Source organism: Candoia aspera, chromosome 3, assembly GCF_035149785.1.
Source record: "Candoia aspera isolate rCanAsp1 chromosome 3, rCanAsp1.hap2, whole genome shotgun sequence".
Lineage (NCBI taxonomy): Eukaryota > Metazoa > Chordata > Lepidosauria > Squamata > Boidae > Candoia > Candoia aspera.
The window spans coordinates 148,795,118-148,818,727 of NC_086155.1; the positions used below are offsets into that span (position 1 = coordinate 148,795,118).

The 23,610-nt window shown below is 37.4% G+C and overlaps 1 protein-coding gene across 1 annotated transcript in view; it reads right to left on the reverse strand.

Annotated features, from left to right (window-relative positions):
- Positions 1 to 227: 227 nt before the first annotated feature.
- ZNF236 (zinc finger protein 236) overlaps positions 228 to 23,610 on the reverse strand; it is a 64,019-nt gene continuing 40,636 nt past the window's right edge. The window contains exons 24-33 of the mRNA XM_063299027.1: positions 22,884 to 23,029; positions 21,736 to 21,982; positions 20,868 to 21,047; positions 20,032 to 20,190; positions 18,484 to 18,662; positions 16,779 to 16,910; positions 11,133 to 11,330; positions 9,866 to 9,995; positions 8,473 to 8,649; positions 228 to 1,798 (exon numbers count right to left, since the gene is read on the reverse strand). Of these exons, the coding sequence (XP_063155097.1) occupies positions 1,674 to 1,798; positions 8,473 to 8,649; positions 9,866 to 9,995; positions 11,133 to 11,330; positions 16,779 to 16,910; positions 18,484 to 18,662; positions 20,032 to 20,190; positions 20,868 to 21,047; positions 21,736 to 21,982; positions 22,884 to 23,029 (1,673 nt within the window). The 3' untranslated portion in view covers positions 228 to 1,673. The remainder of the gene's footprint in view (positions 1,799 to 8,472; positions 8,650 to 9,865; positions 9,996 to 11,132; positions 11,331 to 16,778; positions 16,911 to 18,483; positions 18,663 to 20,031; positions 20,191 to 20,867; positions 21,048 to 21,735; positions 21,983 to 22,883; positions 23,030 to 23,610) is intronic.

Genomic DNA, 23,610 nt, shown 5'->3' on the forward strand with positions numbered 1-23,610 from the left:
TTGTAAACAAGCAGAACACCTTCAGTAAGGCTGTTAGGAAAACCCTTCAAAATGGGAAAAAAATATTAAAGGCAAAGTAAGATAGCAGAATAGCAGGAAAAACCCAGAGAACTATGAGCAACCATTCCCTTGCATCAGTTCAGGCACACTAATTTTTCCCCATCAATAGGAATGCCTACTTAATACCCCGGAAAAAGAACAACATATCAGACAGAAAACCAAGTTTGAAAAAAAATTAATATTATTTAACATGTTTGACTTAAATATTTCCACATAACAAAAGTGTTATTTTCAATTCACCAGCTATATTACTTATATACATATGTCCAGAGTTAACAAAAGAATTATGAGATGTCCTATCAAAAGCAGTGATTTTTCCTTTTCAGGAAATAGAAAGTACTAGTCTTATAATACACAAAATATAAATTATATGTACAGATAGGTTTTTTTTTTTCTGGAACTGAGAAACAAATTAAAAGCAATAATATTTTCATAAAGATATAACATGTCTACATTACATTAAAATGAATCAATACTGATTTTGAAATGTTCATCTAAAGTTGAAAACTTTATAAACACTTCTTGAAACTGAGATTATTATTTACAAAATATACTCATCAGCCACACAGAGGCTTAAATATCTGTATATTTACACACACACATATATATAACATATAAAGAAATTTTAAAATTTCAACGTAAAATTAAGCAAGATCCTTCTGTCTTTGGAATGTCTAAAACAGAACACATGCTTTATTCCAGTGTGGGTGTTTTGATATGATTATACCTCTTTTGAATAAATGAGACCTTTCAGAGTAATACTGAAAAAGCCTAGGTAGTCTTTTAAAAATTTATAGCTGTCAGGACAAATTGGTAACAAAAAGAAGAAGGACTTGCTAATCTGGAGCTATCTTTCAGAATGACTGGCTTCCATCGGTAGATGTACTATAACTTAACCTGCAGCTCAGTTGGTTTTGTTAAATGAATATGTGGCCTTGCAAGTCCCACCATCTTGAATATATGGCTTATATTTTTATAGCTATTCAGCAAGTTCCTCAGCTGAAAGACCTATATGAAAATAGATGTGTTTGGCATTTACTTCATAGAATCACTGCTGTTAAGAGTTCATTTGAATTATTGCTGAGTTTAAAGCTGAGAAATAATAACAGTCATCAAACAAAAATAATATGAGCTATCACTTTCTGACATATTTGCAATACCAATTAATGGTCTAAAATAGCATCAGATCAGACACTATCTGCACTGGAACATGCATCATTTACTGCACCCATAAGATGATTTTCTTTTGTTTTAAACACTCAAGACATCCCCATGATTGGCAGAACATCCAGAAGGCCTACTTTCTATTCACTCTTCACTGATTTCAAGGTCTGGGTGTATTTCTGTTTTAGAGAATACACTTATGGTGGAATGAAAAGATAAACAAGTTCCATCTACCTGAGATCACTGATTGTAGACAATACAGCAAAGTTTATCTGATGTTTCTCAAATATTTTATATGCTTACAAAAGACAGTAATTCTTTAGGTGTTTCATAGTATTTAAAAAGCTATATTATTTGCAATACGCTTTAATAGTAAAAATCCACAGATGACTATTTGTAGAAAAAAAATCTAGTCCTGAAAGCATTTGGAGCTTTCATCTTAGTAGTCATCAAAAAATATTGGTTATACTCTGCCATTCAGTTGAAGATTCTTGAACAACTTCTTCCAAATTCAGAGCACGGTTAATGTCTTCGCCTTCCTGTCCTTGATGACTGGTCGATTCTTGCACTGCACCTATCATAATAAAAAGATAAAGAACAGTAAGAGATACAGCATAAAGTCTTTGTGCAAATACAGAAAAACTAAATCTAAGATACTTTACTGACTACACAGCAGTAAGTGTATGATTTGCGAGGGGGGGTTGTCTGAAAAAGGAAATATAAGAGTACTTGCCTGGGAGTAAGGGAACTTAGTGAGGCTTGTTTCTAGTAAATAACTATCACAGGACTGCTGCACTGATCTAATTTATAGAATATTTATCTTCCAAGGGGTACTTGTTCATTGCCTTCATTTTGACACAGAGCACTACATGCAGTCCTAGGCTGTGGTATGGCCATTTCTTTTAACAGAGTAGATCATTCAGAAAATCAATATTTAATTTATGTCTATTAAGATTTATGTGTCAGTCCTTAAAAGTAATGGAGCTTCATATGCATAAATACTTTTAGCAACTAAGAAAGTAACATACAGAAGCTGTCATCCGCGAGTTCTACTTTCCAACCTAATCATTTAATACAGTTTCCACAGCTGTATTTATTCATGATATAGCCTTCAAATTGCACGATGAATAAAAATCAAAAGAAATTTTGCAAATATAGAGAAGAAAAAGGACTGAATATTACTTTTGATTTGTTATGGTTCGTAGAAGTACACCAGAAAAAATGACTGCTTTTCTGCTAGCAAGCTAGATTTATTGCAAATCATGTGTCTTCTTAAAATATAACCTAGACTCTACAGTATATCCACTGGGTTTTTGCATTGTTACAACATTAATAAAAATGTACAGTGTTTTACTTCATTGCCAACATACCTCTAGAAAAGAAAACAGCCTCCTTGTTCATTACAGGTAGTCCTTGCTTAACAACAGTAATTAGGACTGGAATTTCCATTGCTAAGCAATGTGGTCATAAAGCACAACATCACGTGACCACATCACTAAGCACTGGCAATCCTAGCAGTCCTTGTTGCTGTTGTTATGTGAGGTTCACGAGTCATTAAGCAAGGACCTCACATGACTGTGACTTGAGACTTCCTGCCGGCTTCCCACAAACAAAATCAACGTGGAAGCCAGCAGGAAGAAGGCGGGCCTTCTCTGCAGTAGCACCCGCCCTTTGGAACATCTTGCCCCCAGAGGTGAGATTAGCCCCATCGCTCCTAGCCTTCCGGACAAATTTGAAGACCTGGCTCTGCCACCAGGCTTGGGGCAGGGAGAATAGTCATACTTGGGGTTGGCTAGTGCCTTGAAGTGCCCCTCCTACACAATGACTGAATGAGATCACAGCCATCTGGATTTTATTATATTTGGTAGCTCTGTGAAATTGTTTTATAGTGCGTTTTATATTGAAATTTTATTATATATTCACTGTTTTATATTGTAAACTGCCCAGAGTCCCTCTGGTCAGAGGAGATGGGTGGTGACAAATTTGATAAATAAATAAATAAAATAAGTGCAAGCCAGTTGCCAAGCACCTGGATCACGATCATGTGACCGTGGGGCTGCTGGGATAGCCAGAACTTTGAGGACCAGTCATAAGCACCACTGATTCAGCACCATGATAACTTCAAATGGTTGCTGAATGAGTGGTCATTAACCGAGGACTACCTGTAATAGGACTTGTAAAACAAGAAAAACATACTTAAATTTGGTAGATGCAGGTTTTGGAATCTGTGACTTCATTTTATTGACTCAGTGGTGCTTTTCTGATAATTATTTATTTATTTATTTAATTGATTTATTCAATTTCTATAGCTGCCCATCTCAACCTGTGACTCCGGGCACCTCACAATAAAAACCATAAAACAATAACACAATAAAACGAATTACAATAAAAACAGTTACAATAAAAAATAAATATACATGGCTGCCAAGTAAACAATGTAAGATGTCAATACAACCAAGAAACGGGACCATTACCACACTTGGGGCCCCAGGCCTGGGCACATAACCAGATCTTCACAGCCTTAAGAAAGGCCAACAGGGTTGGGGACATCCTGATCTCTGAGGGGAGAATATTCCAGAGGGTAGGTGCCACGGCTGAAAAGGCACGCCTTCTAGTCCCCATCAACTGACATTCTTTGGCTGACAGGATCCGTAGCATGCCCAATCTACCAGATCAAATTGGACAGGTAGAAACAACTGGGAGAAGGCGGTCCCTTAGGTAACCTGGTCCCAAGCCATGAAGGGCTTTAAAGGTGACAACTAGCACCTTGAATTGCACCCGGAAGCACACCGGCAACCAATGCAGCTCCCGTAGCAGCAGTGTTACGTGTGTCGAATATCCGACTCCACTTACTACCCATGCAGCTGCATTCTGCACCAGCTGAAGCTTCCGAATGCTCTTCAAGGGCAGCCCCATGTAGAGCACGTTGCAGTAATCCAGACGGGAGGTAACGAGGGCATGAGTGACAGTGAGTAGAGAATTAACTGTTGGCCTTCTTAAAGCTCCCTGTGTAAATGGGCAAGTCCCTACTTGCTCCAGAATCTATCACAGATAAGCAAAGCAAATAAGTTGCCTCCCACCCTCATCCCTAATAGCCAAAACATATATTGATCAGACAGAGAATCCATATCTTGGCTTACTGAGTAGAACCTGCCAGATAACATGCCCACTGGGAATAACCCACAGCTCTTCCCTTTCAACTAGTGAGAACAAAAGCCTAGTCTTTTTGGAATCCTACTCTCAAGAAGGGAGAGGCATGAGATGTCCTGAGAGAGAGAAAAGAGACTGGGGAAAATCAGAAAAATATCTCTGGAAGATGTAGTTGGAAGAGAGCAGAGGATGAAGGTGAGTAAGACAGCCCTAGAACCAAACTTCAGAAACCTCCAGGAAGTCAAAGAGAAATGCTTAGCTCTAAAACAGAGGACAGGTTCTCAGGTCTCTGTAGAAATAAATCTACTAGCAAAAGAATCCATGGCAGCAGTTCTACGCAACACACCTGACCTAGCCAAATACAGCAAAATAGAACTTCGCAGAATAATGGACCTTATCAACCTCTGCCTTACAACCTACTTGCAGTTTGATGGACAAGTATACCAACAAATCAAAGGAACACCCATGGGATCACCACTCTCAGGACTCATAGCAGAGATTGTAATGCAGTGTCTGGAAAGGATAGCACTCCCATGTATACAACCCGAAGTTTGGATCCGGTACGTAGATGACACTTCCATCATAATGAAAAAGGAACAACTGGAGGAAACACATGAAACCATCAACAACATCTTCAATGGAATAAAATTCACAAGGGAAGAAGAAAACAACAACACACTGCCCTTCTTGGACATCCTTAGCAGCAGAGGAAATGATGGCAAGTTAGAAACATAAGTCTACTGGCAAGCTACCCACACTAATCAAGTGCTCCATTACCGAAGCAACAACACAACCTCCCACAAAAGTAGCTCCGTAAGAACATTATTCAGACGAGCACTAATGCACTGCAGCAACCCAAAACACCAGAAAAAGGAAACAGATCACCTATACAGCATCTTCCAGCAAAATGGATACCCAACTTTATCAAAAAGCGCCTGACCACCCAACCCACTACAACCCAACCAACAGAAGCTATAAAAAGGATAACACTGCCATACATCAGAAACATCTCAAAAACCACCAACAGACTGTTACAACCACATGGCATCACTGTAGCACATAAACCAACTAAAACTTTTCAAAGCATCCTAAGTAACCCAAAAGACCCAGTAGCCCAAGAAGAAAAAAACAGGAGTTATCTACAACATACAGTGTAAAGACTGTAGCAACCACTATGTAGGACAGGCAGGCAGAAGACTAGCAGAGCACATTCATGAACACCAACTGGCAGTCAGAAGATACGATGAAAACTCCTTAATCTCACAACACATGGACAGACTTAACCATAGTTTCAACTGGGAAACTGTGAGCATCCTAAACCAAGCCAAATCCAAAAAACGTCAGAGAATTCCTGGAAGCCTGGCACTCAGACAAAGCAGCCATCAACAGACACATAGAGGTAAACAACATTTACATACTATTCAAAAGAGACAATAGAAAAGCCAAAAGACCAGAACACCTCCTCACCAGCAATCAACACTCAGATATGCAAAGATTAACACTAGGATTAACACCAGATGAACAATCAAACAGCACAATATACCCTAATCAAGGAACTATTGACTCAGTCAGGCAACCAAGCAGCAAACAACAGCCCAATCAAAGAACTCCCAAGGAGAGAACAACAACACCCCCACCAACACAAGCAGGGCAAGCCACTGTATATAAACAGAGAGCAAGGCCCTCTCCCTGTTCACACTGAAGATGTTGCCTAGTCTGACAATGAAACATCTGCAAGAAAACAACAAGGCTCAGAGAGCACCAAGGACTCCACAGAAATAAATCTGTCTGGAATAGTGGAAAGCAAAGCCAAGCTGTTTTCTCCAGAGGACAGAAATCAGAGTGGGCGCTCCAGCCTGGGACCCCAAAGCCTCCACAAAGATAAAGAGGTACACTTGAATTGTTCCTGCTGGAGATCTATGAGAACCAAGATTTATAATTGCAGAATACAAGGGATCAGTAAATTAGGATGTACTAGCAGGATATTATGCTTTACTTTTTGGACCAATTGTTTCTAGTAATCACCTTTATTAACTTATGTATCTGAAGTTTACTGAATTGTGTACAAACTTGATTCCTGTCATTTGATCCCATCTTAAGCTTTCAGCCTCTGGTTCCACCTTCTGTGGATATGTGTCAAGTCTCCCAATAGCATTTTATGGGAGATGCATGTTTAAAGAGCTGTTTGTGATCTTCTCAGTTCTTATTTCATCTACTCATATGAGGTTGTCTACCCATATGCCTCCCTAAAGTTAAAATGCAATTTTACATTTTCCTTTTTTAAAAATAAAACTGATCTTTAAATGATACTTTCTTCTTTCATTGGTAACTCCTGGAAAAAAGTAAGGCGGCTATTTTTCTCTGATCTCAAAGCTACAAGTGGAAGGAGATAATGCAATATAGTTTAAATAATAATAAGTTTATCAGCAAATAAGTGTTCAGCATGTGGGATCCCTTTCTGTCCCACATGCCTGAGTTAAGGGAGAGGACACCAGGTACAGGCATCCCCATGCAGATAGGTGGTGGAATCCATAAACTACCAAGCAGATACACCAAGACAGGAGGGTGGACCGAAGTATATGAAGCCCAGAGAATTTCTGGGAGAGAAGGATTGAGAATTTCCACTGTCAAATGGTACAAGGGTAAGTTTGAGGGATTTGACTGAAATTCAATACAAAACAGTATTTTATTTTCCCCCATTTATTCAAACTAGCGATGGAATAGATTCAAGAGACTAGCAAGCCACTTTTGTTTTCTTAGCCTCAAGCATAGCTAATTGTATACCACTGTGAATATTTTCTCCCTCCAAGCCTTAGTTGATAAGACAGTACGACTGTCATTAAGCTGCACCAAGAACATTTTTCTAAACTCAAGATTTTGCTATAAAGAATATAGAATATAGAGCAGCTCTAGGCCTATATATCTATGTGCAACTCTATTTTTAAACCTACCTATGTCTTAATTCAAGAGTTAAGGAGCCCTAGAACCAAACTGGCAAAATGGCAAAATTTCTTCCTTTCTCTCTCAGATGCTCTGCAACTGGCCTTTATCTGGACGATAGGCTTTGATCTTCTCATCTTCCATATCTCCTGGAACTCTTCCATGCCCTCTGCACTAGTTATTGTCCCTCAATGCTCTTCATCCTCTTCTGGTCTTCAGACTATGCCCAACAACTATCTTTAGCAGTGCAAACATTGCCCAATCCAACTCAGATTTACCAGACCATACTGTTCATTAAAATAAACAAAATATCTTCAACAGTTGCTGCTGTCTATTCCATTTTAAATTGCCAGCCATTTTTCCACACCTTCATTCCAGTTCTTAGCGTTCTGCCTGATGTTTTTTAAGACTTCCCCCTTGATGCCAACCCAATCCAACAGCTTCTCCTTCTATCTCCTATGAGAGAAGCTCTCGTATGAAAATTTAAAATAACATCTTTGTTCACCTCGTTATCAGCAAAACTAGCAGAAAGTGGCACCCAAATGCTTATGTACTTCACAGCGCAGAAGTCTGGATAGGTGAAAAGCCAGCAGGGAGCCATGGCTCGTGCAGGTGCATCACACCCACCTTTCACTCTGGTGGCTCCTGTTTTGGCCTTACATTCTATTTTTCAGTCATGAAATGGGAAAACTTACAGTGTGTTTCAAAATGCTTTCTCAAACTCAGAAGGAGGACTGAAATAGTTTATTTATGTGTTAGATGTATCTCTCTCTTGTTCAGAGGCTCAAGGCAGAGTACACAGTGCTCTGTCCTCCCAGTTTTCCCTAAAACCACCACCCTATGAGGTAGGTTGAGCTAAAGTCACCCAGTGAACCTGTGTTTCTTGGTGCCGGTTAAACTTCTTAACAATTACGTCACCTGTATAACTGGGGCTGGAATAGTGCACGACTGAAAAGGAAACATCTCTGTTCAGTAAGAAATTGAATTACATCGATACCCCTGCCATACATTATCCTAAAGACTGAGAGCTGGAGCACAAACCCCAATTCTTCTAGTGCTCAGTACAATCCAAGGAAATGAGAAATTCTGAGCCTCTCCAGTATAATGCTATAAAATACAGGGCTATGTTAAACTTTCTCATAGCAAATATCATATTACCGGAATAACCATGAGCTCGTTTCATATGAAGCTTCATGTTGCTTTTCTGGGTGAAGCCCATGGCACAGTAATCGCATTTGTATGGCCTTTCTCCTGTGTGTTTTTTCATATGAACTTGCAGTGCACTCTTCTGGTTAAAAGCTTTCTCACACAGGGTACACTGAAAGGGCCGCTCACCTTCGGTAAAGAAGAAAAGAAACAAGAACAGATGAATTGCCAACAGAGGCAACTTGGAAAAAAATCTCTTAAGCTTCCCATTTCTTCTACTGTGACCTGAACATACTGTGAACAGCTGGGAAAGGTATCATTCTCATTTCAGCGGAGCTAAGCAATCATCTATGCCATTTCAAAATACACAGGCTTAGGCTATATTCACAGTTGTTCAGCAGCCATTAGGCAGTGTGCTGGGTGGAATGGCTGAAAGTTGCAACGGGCCAGTAAAATGGGAAGGTGAATTTCTGAGCTTATATTCATGCAAAATGATCATCATATTATCCAATCAAAAGTCACTTTAGCAAATATCTAACGGGTCACCATACGTTTGCATATTTCTGGGGTGCAGCAATCCCACTTGAAAGCTTGCTTAGAAATATGACTCTCCCCAACCATCACAAAGTGATTGCTGAGAGATTTATCTAGCAAACAACCGCACTAGTAATTATTGGCTCTAGGAGTACTCCACTTGTTCCTAGGGCTTCTCAATCAAAACCTAAAGCACTAAGCAAGCAGTGATAAAAGAGATTTCAAAATACAACTTAAATAAACAGAGTAAAATCAAAACCACATCCCCAATTATATATATCCAAAAGACTCTTATTTCTTTTCTACCATCCATGTTCCTCAGGTAAAACAGCATTTCCTCCCCTTGTTTTCAAGTATTTTATCTGATCTGAGAATTTTGCAGTGGCAATGGAAATAATTTCAGACAGACACAGATTCATCTATGTTATGTTTGTTATGTCCTCTACCACTGCAGAGAGAATGGGGGCTATCAAAGCGGTATAGATAGTTTTATGGAGGAGATCCAATTAAATGCTATAAACTCATTTGATCTAAGAGAGATTCTGCACCTGTTCAGAACTGGTTCAACCTCCCCACCCCCGGATCCTTCTACCCTGAAGAGCAGCACCTACAGATAAAAACTGTCTTGCACGAAGAGGACAGCAGCCCAAGTATACACCTTAGACATTTTCTCTAAGTATGTTATGTCTACAATCCATGATCTGTAATAAGGATGGGCCTTCTCAATACTTAACAGGACTCAAAAGTACATGATAGCAGAAGAAGTGAGGCTTCTTTGCCCTTGGTGATTCAGATATAATTAACAGAACGGCTAGAATCTAACCTCAAATAATCTGAGTGTTATGGGTATCACTCAGTTCTGTTTAATTACCTGTATGGATGCGACTATGTCTTTCCAGTTGACTTGGTTTAGCAAAGGCTTTTTCACACGTATCACATTTAAATACTCTTGGCTTTTGGGAACTTGGTGATGGTCCAGCCTGGTGTGTCTGCATATGCTCCTAATAAAACAGAAGACATATTTTATTTGGCACATTTTATTTTTTTTAATAATAGAAATGTATTTGGCACCTGATAATTTGGTTCAAATAATCTGGAACCCTGGAGGAAGTAGAAAATTCAATTAAGTATTAGGGTTGTGCAAAACTTTTGAAAAAGGTGCACTGCAGTATGCATGGGGTGGTGGGGGTGATACACAAAGTACCTATTTTTGAACTGTTAAAGCAGGTATGTCATTGCAAAGTCAAATGGCTACTTTGGAAGCTGCTCCCTGATATCTCTGCCTGTGTGTTCACAGAATTATTTTGTTCTGCTGGAAATAAAATGTTGCAAAACCTTTCCTTCAAAGGTTTTGAACAGCTCCACTAAAGATTTGGTAATAGTAAAGTCTCTGAGTCTACTACAACTCTTGGTAACTCCATTGACATGTCCATGTTGTTTTCTTCGTAGCAATAAAGTAGCCATTTATTCTTTCCTTCTTCTGGGTGTTTCTTCAACTCCCTAGTTTACCCATCTACCCTGGTATTATCCCAACTCTGCTAAACTTCAGAGGCAAGACATGATTGACCACAAGCCCCCATTACTGTAGAGCCATCCTTATTTATTATTAAATGAATAAATAAAAAAATAAAAAAATGGAAGGAAGGAAGGAAGGAAGGAAGGAAGGAAGGAAGGAAGGAAGGAAGGAAGGAAGGAAGGAAATAAATCCTGTTGTAGTTACCTTTACATTTTGTTTAAAATTTAAAATTGCTTAAAAATTTTAAAAAGAGTGCCAGTTTGGTCTAGTGGTTTAAGGTGCTGGGCTAGAAACTAGGAGACTGAGAGTTCTAGTCCCACCTTAGGCATGAAAGCTGGCTGGGTGACTTTGCAGTCACTCTCTCTCAGCCCAACTCACCTCACCAGGTTGTTGTTGTGGGGAAAACAGGAGGAGGAAGGAGTATTAGGTATGTTCAGCACCGTGAGTTATTTATAAAAATAATAAAGGCAGGGTTAAAAAAAATCTTTTAAAAAATCAGATTTGTTTTCAAGCTGATCTGTTGAAATCTAAATAAAGGTTTAGACAAATGGGAACCTCTACTCTACCTAGAGTTCTGGGACATCTTTAATTTTTATTAAAACAGTTTAATTTCATCTCATACCTTAAGATGTGTGGCTCGTTTAAAAGCTTTATTGCAAATATGACAGACGTGGATTCTTTCTTTTCCATGAACTTCCTTACTGTGCTGCATTAGCATGGCGACTGAAGAAAACGTTTGACTACATTCAAAACAATGATGTACACGGGCCTCTTTCTCAACTTGAATATTTTTTGACAGAGTTGGAGAAACCTCACTCACCTGTAACAGTGATATAAAATACACAGACAAATGATGGGAAATACAACCCACCTAAAATTTATGAGAGTATTTAACTAATTGCCTTTTCAAATGTGACATAATTACATCTTGAGAGCTTAATTTTATTATACAGTTATGACATACATTTTACCCCAATTCTTCCATATAATACAGGACCAATAATCTTGTTAGCAACTTCCTGCAAGGTATGTGTATACATATGGGGGGATTCATCACACACCACACACAAGTAACTTGGAAAAAGAATTACGGATGTTCAATATATTTCACCCCAGGTTCGGGTTAAAAATTTCCCCATGAATTTCAGTTTCATTAGATGGCAGGAGATTATTTTGCTCTCAGAATACCCCTCTCACATGGACTAGGAAGGCGGGACCAGTTTGTCAACCATAACAGGCAAATGCCTCTTCCATCCTCCAGATAAACTTCTTCTAGGATGTTTTTTTTCCCAGTTTCCCAATCAAGCCTACACTCCTGGTATTCCCTGAAGGTCTCCTTGACAAGATTTACCAGATGCTGCTACCTATTCTACTACCTTCACTAAGACAATAGGCATTGTTTTCCTTCCAAAAATAAATCACACCAATTCCTACTAAACATGTGCTAAAGAGCAGAATATCATTCTCTAGAATTCTTTCAAGGAACTGCTTTTTATAATATTTCTAAAACAAGCTTTCCACTTACAGAATGCATTAACAGCCATAGGGAAAAACTTGCCTGACTTGTTAGTACTAATCAGTTAGAAAGAGGTGATTCTAAAATGTCTCTCCGAGATCCATATTGGAAGGAGACAAACTATCCTTTCCTTCTAAATCTCCTTATTCTTATAAAAATATGCAAAACCATTTCATAGCAATAGTCATAGGCTTCCTCCCATAGTAAGAAAAGCAATATGCAAAGAACAATGGCAACTCTCTACAGATATGCAACTGATTGAGTGCCATCAGTTGCATATCTGTAGAGAGATGCAATTTTCATTCATCAACTTCAATTATTACTTGGCTACAGAGATGCTTACCAAGAAAAGAAATACTACAAAGTTACTAATGGCAGAGACCCAGCATTCACAACCACTGGAACCAAGCTACTAAATAGATAAATTATTCATTCCTGGAGAATAAATATCTATAACTTATTATGGCCATTGCTAAAGCAGATTCAGATTGTCTCCCATGAGATTATAGAGTTATTAATACTAAAATCTTGTTTGGGTGCAAGTAAATTTTGCAGAATGGTACAATTAAGCTAACACATACATTTTAATTTCCATGCTGAAACATCTCTAGGTAAATATGACCAATGATGTAAAATGTCTGAAATGGTCTGAAAACTACCAGACTGATACCTGCAATAAGCTCATCATTTCATGGACCAGTACAAAACCAAATACTTTACCCACCATGCATTATCTTTGTTAAGCAGAAAAATAATATACATGCAGGGAGTCTTTGAGCCAGTCCTCTGACCAGAAGTTCATTTTCTAGATTTTCCATTCAGGAGACATCCAAAAGTAGTAACTGATTGGGTATTCTTTGTCATTTTCTACTGTTTGTCCCAATTTAGGGGGACAAACATTCTACTGTTTGTCCCATATCAGTGAAGGGTTTATATTGGATACACAGTCATTGACACGGATTTAAATTAATGGAATAGCTATGCATTATATTATTCACAAGAAAAAAATTGTCCCAAGAGAGAAAAGTTAATATTGTATTTGCCACTGCAGTATCCATATATATTAGTAAACTTAGCCTTGTGAGAATATGAAGACTGGCATTAAGTATTCCTATCATGCAGTTCTCTTCTTCCTTTTTTTTTTCCCACCGATTTTTCGAGATATCCAGTGTGTGTTGGCAAACCATTCTTCCCACAGTCTTAGCTTGGGATCTGTATTTATGCCAAGCCATCTTACAGGCTTTCAAAGGATTATTTAAAATAATACATTAGAAGACTTTTATGTATTTGAAAGCATTCATACAAATGATCAGCAAATTTAGTTTAACATAGCCCAGCATTCATGAGCCTTTCACTTAATTTCTCCTTCCTTTTTGAGGAAAAGGAATTTAGAAACTTCTGATCTTGGTATGCAACAAATCATATGAGAATTTCTGTCTAAATCCCACAGACTTGGTTTGTTCCAAACCATGTTTGCTGGGTTGTGGTGCAGTGATAAACCAGGAATGCAAATTGTGTATCTCAGCCAAATTGTAGAACGGGTGAAAAAGAAAACCTAAACCCGAAGTTCAAATCATGATTTGTGTTTACATCTATAAACAGGCACACAGGAAGAATTCTGTTTACTTCCTTAGTACTATCAGTAAGCTTTCCTGGCAAGGTGTTCCTATACTCACGAGTTTTGGACCTGTTACATGAACTTGGATAGTTTGAGATGCTGCAGATGACTTAGGCATAATCACCTCTGAATAAGCTACAAAATAATTCTCATAAGCCAATATTGTAGTGATTATGTCCAAAATTTGGGTTAGTATAACCCAAAGTATATATTAGTATTATGAAGACTGAAACCTATAATCTTTACATTCCATCCTCCAATTCTTCAGAATAAGATTTTCTGTAGTTGAAAACTCCATGTGCCATTCTGTTAACTTGTCCATGGTTGTGAGGGTGAGGGCAGGGGAAAAGGAAGGGGAAACATGCCAGTGGTAAACCTGATAAACCTGATGGAACTGCGTATAATATGAAAACGCATGGTATAAAGCCACAGCTTAGCATCATTTTGCCTACATGTTCTGAAGACACTGCGGATCTGAAAGCTGGGAGATTCTATCTCCCCAAATTATTTACAACTGAACCTGCCCTTCTAGTCCATTTGGGAAAAACAAACAATACTCGCCTGCCACTGTCCAGGAATCAGCCTATCGCCCTGTGTCCACTTTGGATCAGAAAGACTAACGGTTAAAAAGACAAATGCTTTCCAGATGTAAGCAAACCTTTGAATACAGAGATGTTCTTACCTGATAATTTTCCTAAGATTTATGTCTCCATCAATCCATCTTTCTGAGTACTCCCACTCTGTGAGCAAAACCAGAGGCAATTCAAGCACTGTGGCTGAAAGCTCCAGCCTTAAGCCCTATCAGCAACAGGTGTTCACTAGAGCAGCATTTTCAAAGCCGTTGACATAGTTTACATAAAGAATGATAACATATATGTACTCTGTGTGTGTGTGTGTGTCTGTGTGTCTTAATATTATATAAATGTTTTACTGCGATATTCTTGGGATAGCAAAGAAAAAACATGACAAGACATCAGTTGCTTGACTTAAGATTGAAAGAGACATTACCCATGAACAAAAAATCATCAGGTAAGACTTTCCATTCTTGTGTCATAATTAGTTACTGTTGAAGCAGTAAAAAGCAATCCTACGAAAGACAGCATAGAGGAAGCTTTGCACAAAGAAATGTGGTGGGGTTGGGTGGGGGAAATGAAACCGAAGAGGGCAAATGGACAGGTGAGGCAACTATCTGCAGCTTAAGTTTACAGGAAGACGTTCAACCAAGGAAATAAAATTATTAGTGTGGCCAAACAAATTAATCACAAACCAAACAGGACTAGTTAAGAATGAGAATGAAAGGAGGGGGAAAAAAGAAGAATGGTATTTTCAGAAAAGAGAAGAGAACTGATGATACAGCAAGAATATTCCCTTGTGCGTGATCGTCAGAAACAGATTTCACAACTCGTAAGAAGAAACAATCAACAAATACTGTAGGGTATAGCAATACCAAAAGTCTACTTTAAATACATTTAAGCGCGTTAGCTATCAGAAACCAGCTATAGCAGCAAAGGGGCTGATAATGACATTGAAAGAAAGCAGAAGTTGTTGAGAAGTTAAATTATAGTATCACTCTTTACTGCCGAGATAGCCATATTTGAGCCATTTTTTCAGACAATACATCTGGAAAACTATGTCAAATAGTGGTGATAATTACAAATTAGAATATAATATCCTCCATAACAGGATGTGAAGGCAATCAACAGAGATATGGGACTCCTTAGTACAGCAAAATCATCATTAAAGATAAAGCTGTGAAAATATGAACTGAATTTTAAAACTTCCTTCTCTCATTTAAAGCTTCAATGCAAAGATCATCCAAAGAAAGTACTGGCACATTATGTTCAAAATAACAAAATAGTCATCTTTCGTATCATACATTATTGTACATATTGCCCATAGCTCTCTTGCTGGCCAGTATTTTAGGCTAACTAGGTGGGCAAGAAGGACTTCCCAAGGAGCACTCAACAGATAGCCGAATTTAAAGGGGTGCTTTAGTTATTTCAAAGACAATGTTAGCATATTAGCAGGGCATCTGTCAAGGCTAGCAGTGCATATGCAAAAATGGAAGGCTGCTTTACTTGAAACCACAGGCACAGGGAGCATTGATAAGTTTTCTTGCTTTACAGACATCACATTTAAATTCAGTTAATTTTTTTTAAAATAATATGCAAATGTATGTAGGATCTATCAATCAAACAACTAAATAGAGCCTCCTTGCTCAAGGGTTCCTCAGATGCTGGAAACAAACAAACATGGAAATAGTTATCTTCACCATTGTTCATTCAGGGACCTTGCAGGATGCTGTTGGAAAAAAGAGCGCAAGGCAAGCTAATCCAGCAATCAAATTTACAAGCAACAATCATTATAATTAATGAGTATAATTAATTTGGGAAAACTATCCAAAAAAAAATTAGAAGAGCAGAATAACAGTAAGTTTCAGATTAGTAATGTAAGAGAGAGGTCGAGTAAAAATCAGAAGAATTAAACAATAATGATGAGGTGTTGATAAGGTGCAACCAGAGTGTACAAGAAGAGCAAAATACAGTGACTATCAAGAATAAAACAACCACATGAAAGAATCAGATTTCAAATTTATAATAAATGTTGCATCTGACACCAATAAAAGAGTATCTTATACATGTCTATGCAAAAGTATGCTGTATTAAATTCAGCGGGACTTTCTCCCGGGTAACAGCACCGTATATCAGTTTTCTTCAAACAAATATACTCTAGATGTATTGGACTTCAACTTCCAAAATCCATTAGCCAGAGGCTGCACTGGCAGGGGGATTATGTTAATTGACAATATCGACCATACTGGGAGAGTACCAGGCTGGAGAACATTGCTATACACACCATGCGGGAGTAATTCCTATTGAACAACAGACTCCCTTCTCTGGAACTATACACAGGACTGCATTTAGAAAAATAACAAATAATGTCTACAAGGAAACATTACTTTTAATATGGTGTCACCTCAAATTCTCTTTGGAGGAGCAAAACTCTGTCAAATTGAAGTTTCAACAGATATTTTCCCTAATAAACTAAATCAGTTAGGGTAAGATAAATGACAACCTCAGATACAGGATGCAAAATGATCGTGTTATCATTCAAGGTTAATAAAAGCCATTTACCTGATATGTTAATTCATCATGATTTGCAGGTACTGAATGTGGAGTATGACTCACTAGTATGACCTGCTGTGAGCTTGAATTACTCTGGCCAGAGAGAGTAGAATCTGTGAGTAAAGCAGGGAACTGTTGACCCTGACAAAAGAAATTTCCAAATGTTTAGAAAAATATATAACTAACTCACATCATCAAAGTCTATACAACCTAACATATTTATTATTTAAACTTCCCACACATAGGTGACTAAAAGTTATCAGTAGGTAAAAATCGTATGTTTGCAAAGTCTCCATGATAGCACAAGTGAAGTAAAATGTTTAACGTAGCATCTATTAATAACTCCAAAATATTTAATTTGCCAAGAGTTCAACTGATGTCAAAGTTAGAGTCTACCTTGAATGCAGTAATCTATCAGAAAGACAAAATGTAATAATTAATATTACTGATAGCCTGTAGCCTAAATTCAATGGGACTTTCTCCCAGGTAACTGTGATCACATTAATGATCACATTAATGAAAGGCTTGTCTTATATCTGAAATCTGTCCAGCAAATCACACTAACAGCATCATAAATTTGCTAGTATATAACACGAACAAAATTCAAAAGGATTTGTCACTGCTTAATGATTAAAAAAACTCAACATAAGGGAGAAAACCAAAGTAGAGAAGGCTATATGAAAGAGTAACAAACATTTATTTCAGTGTTACAAACTTAGATTTGGTTGCTGTTAACAGGGAAGCAAAGACACAGCATTATGTAACATATTCTGATAGATAGTTGCAAACGATGTATTAATATCTCATGTGCATGGTTCTCAAGGCCATTTTATGAAACCCCCTAGGCCTGATATGATGGATTAACTGTGACTTTAGCAGTTAATTGACTTGGGGTGAGATGTATGTCCTTGGTGCATGTTTGCTTATTACCTACTACCTCTCTATTTCTGTCACTTAAAAAAGTATGCTACCCTTTGTCTTAAAACCACACAGCTATAAGAAGCACCAACTCTTATTACCCATATTCATGTATTCATAATTTATCATACTCTAGATCCTTTCTTAACAAACTTCTACATGCTTCAGATGCTGTAACTTTCTTCTGTTGCTTCTTCTTGCTGCAAGGAATTTGCTTCTATTTAATCTATGGATATGTTACATGTAGATAAATTAATGGGAAAATTAGGAGAAAATAAAAGTAATCGATGAGAGCTGGCACTCAAGCATATGGTTCTGCAAACAAAAGGGCACAACAGAATTTCCAGTCCCACTATTTCAATACTTCCTGGGGACAGAAGAGGGAAGCTATTTTTGTTAATCCAGGCTTCCCTCTGTAATTTCCATGCCATCCTCAGAACTCCGTATTGTCTGTAGCAAGTTTTGGGAAGCATAGGGAATAGCAGGAAGAGGGAAATAAACAACAGAATTTTGGATGCAATCCCTGAATGTCCCATCTTACCTTCAGCAAAAATAAGCAAAAATTCAATGATATAGTGATCCTGCAATATGCAGCAGCAGCTACTGTACTTCACAAACTCAAAATCACTGGAGGAGTAGGGTTTATAGCACATTTTAAAAAGTTCAGTACACGCTCTTTGCTGCACAAGCAAGATTTCTTATCTAAAGTTATCTTCAGATTTGTTTTTTTTTCAAGTTTTATACATTTAGCAAATGTTAAGAGCAGGATCGAACAAATCCAACAAATAACACAAACCTGTGATGTGATATTAAGTGTCACTGCATCAAGACCAGCAGATAACATACTTTGAGTATCAGCCAGGGTCAATGTGACACTACCATCTCCTCCCACTCCTGGGGATGACATTACTAGATTCTGAGCTGGCTGAGACAGGGGTGGTGTTGCTGGAAGGTTTCCACTTGAAGTATTAAGTTCTACAAAAAGTATATCATAAGAATTCAAATCAGAATCACAATTCATAATTGGGGAGTATACAACATTCTTAGATTCCCCATTCTATTGTATTATTTGGGCATTTTGTAACCCATGCAAAATTCAAAGTCAAGCTACAACCAGAAATAAGTATCATGCCCCAAAATAGTTCTGTGCTACTCAACAAACTGGAAAAAAAATGTGTATTCCTAGCAATTTAAATAAATACTCATTAACGTCTACTTGCTCTCGTATGTTCTGCATATACATTAATTACTACAAATGAAATCAATAGAACAGGCTGGAATAGCAGAGATTTTAACAAGAGCTTAGAATGACATTAACCTGTATCTTGTGTAATATTTTGGTATTACTTCTCCTGATTGATATGCTCAAGATGTGTTGGTTTTAGAGAGTCAGGATAAGGAAGGTTGCACTAGTGCAATTTGGAATGGGAAAGCCAGTGTGGTGTGGTGGGAGACCTAGGTTCACTGAGTGACTTTGGGGAACTCACTCTCTTGGTAGAGGGGCACAGAAATGGCCTTGAAAAAAATATGCAGCAGCCATTTTGCAAAAACATCAATTTAGCCTAAAAAGACGGGAGGGTGAGGAAGAAGCAGCTCAAGATTGGCCCGCCTTGACTGTCTTGGATATAAGAGGAAGGGAAAGGGAAACTCTGTCAGGCTTTCAAGATTCTGTTATTATAGCTTATACCAAAAAGTATTTCTGGGGTATCTGTTTCCTAACCTGGTCTACCTCAAAGGGCTGACACCTTTAGCTCAACCTATCTCAGAAGGTTGCTGTGGGGAAAAACAAGAAAAGAAAACATTATGTGTGCTGCCTTGAACTCGTAAATTAAAGCTAACAGACAAACAAACAAACATGAAGTGCACTGAAGCTTTAGGTAAGATGGACAGGAATTTAGATTACAAGGATGTTCAAAGCTTTAAATGGGTGCTTTGGTGTGATGAAAATCTGTGCAAAGCACCATTTTGAAGACACAGTGGAAAACAACATACCCCTCCCCACCAAGGTGAAATGGTTGTGATGCTTCTCATGATTCCAGGCTCTTGCCTGGCAGTTCTAGCACTGGAAGTGGCTTTTGTGTGTGCATAGTTTTGGATTGAACTCAAGCTCCTTGAGAAGGCAAACCATGTCACCTTTGGACCTTGACAAGGTAAATCACATTCTCTCCATGACCTTATTCACCCAAACCATGGCTTCACATACTCCTACTAGATGCAACCATAAAATTCAAACTAAAAATTTATAATATCTTTTCAGATGTAAATTCCACTGAATTCATTGTTAATTACTCCTAAGTAACTACGTGCAGGATTGCAAGTTTGAGGAAAACAAATGAAAACCTGCCTGAAGTACTATTCAGTGCTGGGTTCTGAGACAGTAACTGATCATTATTTATAGCTAATGTAGTAGCAGGTGATTGATTAGTGATACTAGGTGTTGTCAATCGCAGGTTCCCATTCAGTTCATTGTTGCCAGAGGAAATGTGCTGAATAAGATCTTGACCTAAATGGAAAATGGAATTGTTTAGCCACTTCAGATCTGTTTGTTTCACTTTCCTTTCTCAGTAACAAAGCTCTTAGCAATTAGTGCCATGAAATCATGAAACTTTATACATTTAAATATTCTTTAAAATATACAACTTTACATTTTAAAAGAGAATGAAATATTAAGTATGAATAAGTTCTGTATTTAAAGGATTTCTACAAAAAAGGATCCATTGCGTGTTATTTCAATGAACAGAGGACAAATGTAATATACATACAGCACATTTATAATGAAATAAGGCAAGAAATTATCCTCCCTTGTATAGCAAATTGAGAGACAATTAAGTATGCTAAATCTTATTTAGTTCCAGGTATTTAATTATGAATTATTTAACAATATAAACCATATATTGTCAAATATATGGAAGAAAGATGTGATACAGAGGCTGCAGTGCAGTTTCTCTTATCAGAGGCCTCAACATTTTCAAAAAATAATGCTAAAGTATACTCAACAAGTATCAATCAGTTAAATATCAAGGAAAACTTTTGTACAAAACTTAGTATAACATTACTTTTTTATTTCCCCTCCCCCCCAACCCCCCCAGGTCTTCTACAAAGAACAAACTTGCAATGACTATGTATCATTAAAACAAAGTCAATGGAGAAGAATCAGAGTGACTTCACAATTATACTTGCCAGATATAGTAAGGGTGATCTCTTGAGGGGTTCCTGATGAATTTGTAGTGGTTGAACTAGAAGCATGAGTTAAAACATGACTCAGACTGGAACTATTTATTGTCAGTGTAATCTCATGTTGACCATTGGCAGTTGACACCATTCCCTGTGAAGTCATAACTTGAGAAAGATCCTGTGAACCTGAACGTGAGTAACATAAAGCAAATCAGTAGTCAAGCTTTACACTATTCATATTTAATGCTAGGATGGTGTCAGATACATAACTGAAAAAATGTAAGGGAGCTGGCCGTGACCCAGATCACATATTAATAGCTGCTATATAGATAATCCAAGAACTGGAATCACAATAGTGGAAAAAAAGGTGGCCTTTCTGGGTTAGATCAGGTGGAATGGAAGGTTATTTGTGACTCTTGGGACAAATCTGAAGAGTTTCTCCTGTGTGAGACTGTATGTGGAACCACCCTTGGAGTGGTTCTTCACCTAATGAAGAATCAAATACTAGGTTTTTCAAAATAATGATGCAACCGTATTTTAAATCATTGAGGCAATTAAAAGATATAAAAATGTTTCTCATTTCGGAACTTAGAGATGGGCCAGCTTTTTCTCTGCAGGATCACAAACGATTTGAGATTGATCTTCCTGAAAGAAGTGAGCTTGAATTCTGGCCTGTGGGCATAGGATGGCCCTATCCTGATCTATTTTAGACATCTTTGTTAATAGAAATACGTGTTTAACCGGATTATGGTAGCATACGTATGTATTTATGTATGTGTGTATGTATATATTCAAGATAAGAAAACAGCAAGAAGAATTCAGATAATTTTAATCAAAAACCTTCCAAATGAATTTGCTTTCCTATTGTATTTACCAGTAGTGGTTGTAGCCAATACAGATTCTTGCTCAGCCATAGTTCCCATTGTCATATTTGCTGAAGACGTAACATTGGGCTGTAAGGACAAGCTTGACAAGGGCTGTATTACCACATTTGCCGCTGGCACTGTACTTTCCGCTGTGTGCAGGGAGGCATTCTGAGAAGCCAAACTGGGATCTCCTGTTAGCTGCTGGGTAAGTACGTTGCCCTGTTGAAGAGTCTGTTGCAAAAGACTGGGGTCAATCTGAAAAGAAACAAGTCCAGTAGGAATATATGCCATTTTTATTTTTATTTTCTAAATCTAAGTATAGTATAACTATAATGCACAAGTCACAAAAGTTGGTTCATCTCACAGATAATCTGGTTAATTTTAATATTTTATTGCAATGTTACATTGGCTTCTTATTTCAAATATCAGCCAGCAATTATCAGGTATTAAATACAATGCAAATTCTGCCAGAAACAGTCAAATTACAGGGTATTTTGTGCATCTGAACCACATCCTTTTCTTTTTTAGCATTAAAAAGTCTAAATTTTCCATGTCCACTGGTACGCAGCAGACATCTTACTCCATCTGAAGACTTTTTAAATTATCATTTAAAGTTGGCTAGTTCAAAGCCAAGTATCAACTTATTTGTAAGAATGCTTCTGAGTTCTGCTTGAACATCACTGATTTCCTTAGAAAACAAAAATGTTGTGCAGCTACAGCTCAGGGCTTTCTTTCACAGTGCCTCACCTCCTGAGAAAAACCTTTAAATATAAAATAGGCGATACAGGGTCAGAAAGATGGCAAGAAGCTTTCCCACCAACGTGCCTTATGATGATGTGAGTGATTCTTCACATTCACCAATGTAGCTTTTCTGCAAATGGGAAAGTCCCCTTTTGGAGGAATGCCTCTAACATTCCCTTTTCAAAATTTTGCAAACATTTGGGAGAATTAGGAACCCATATTCTAAAGGAGTGGACAATGGAATAACTAAAGTTAAGCAAAGGAAATTACTTCTAGGAAGGAAAGGAACAACAGCACTTAAACATTATTTAGTCATTAAATAAAAGGTCTGGAGATTAAAAGCAAGGGATCATGGGCATTTATCTCTGCATAACTTATTTAACAGCTTATGAAGGAACTTATAGAATAAACCCACCTGTAAAGTAATGTTGTTAATGCTACTAGGATCTATTCCAGAAATCTGAACATTTTGTCCAACTAAGTTGGTAGCAAGTTGTAATTGTATTCCTTCAAGTGTGGCCAAACTACCATCTGTCAAGGATAGAGTTAAATCACCTCCAGCTACCAAAGAAAACAGCCATATTTTATATGTATTTTTGTTTTTCAGAAAGCAATGTAAACAAAAACGATGAAATAATCCTTACTCTAGAATAGTGAATTAAGCAAACAATACTGCAATAATTAAAACAGAAATCCTAAAGTTACTTACTGAGGAACGCCTTACAGAACAATGAGTCTTCCTTTTAAATAAATATGCAATACTGCATAGTGATAGTACCAACAAAATTATAAAATTGGTACCATATGTTTTAAAAAGTGCCAAATTGATTATTCCTATGCTTGACTGTGATACCAATCTAATTAGAGTATGTGTATTTTATACATACAAATGAATGACAGTATGTGTGTCTACGTACAGAGGGAGAAAGAGGTAGTGACACAACACAAATGTATACATACTACACGGCTAAAACTGATCATACCAAAATAATTAGCATTCCATAATATATAATAAATCAAGCAGTATTTATGGTTTTCAATAATTTTGCTACTGATATTTTAGTTTATTGTGATTTACTGCTAATTTTATGATGCAACTGATTGGATTTTTTAGTATTTTATCATTCTGCTCTAATTCACAA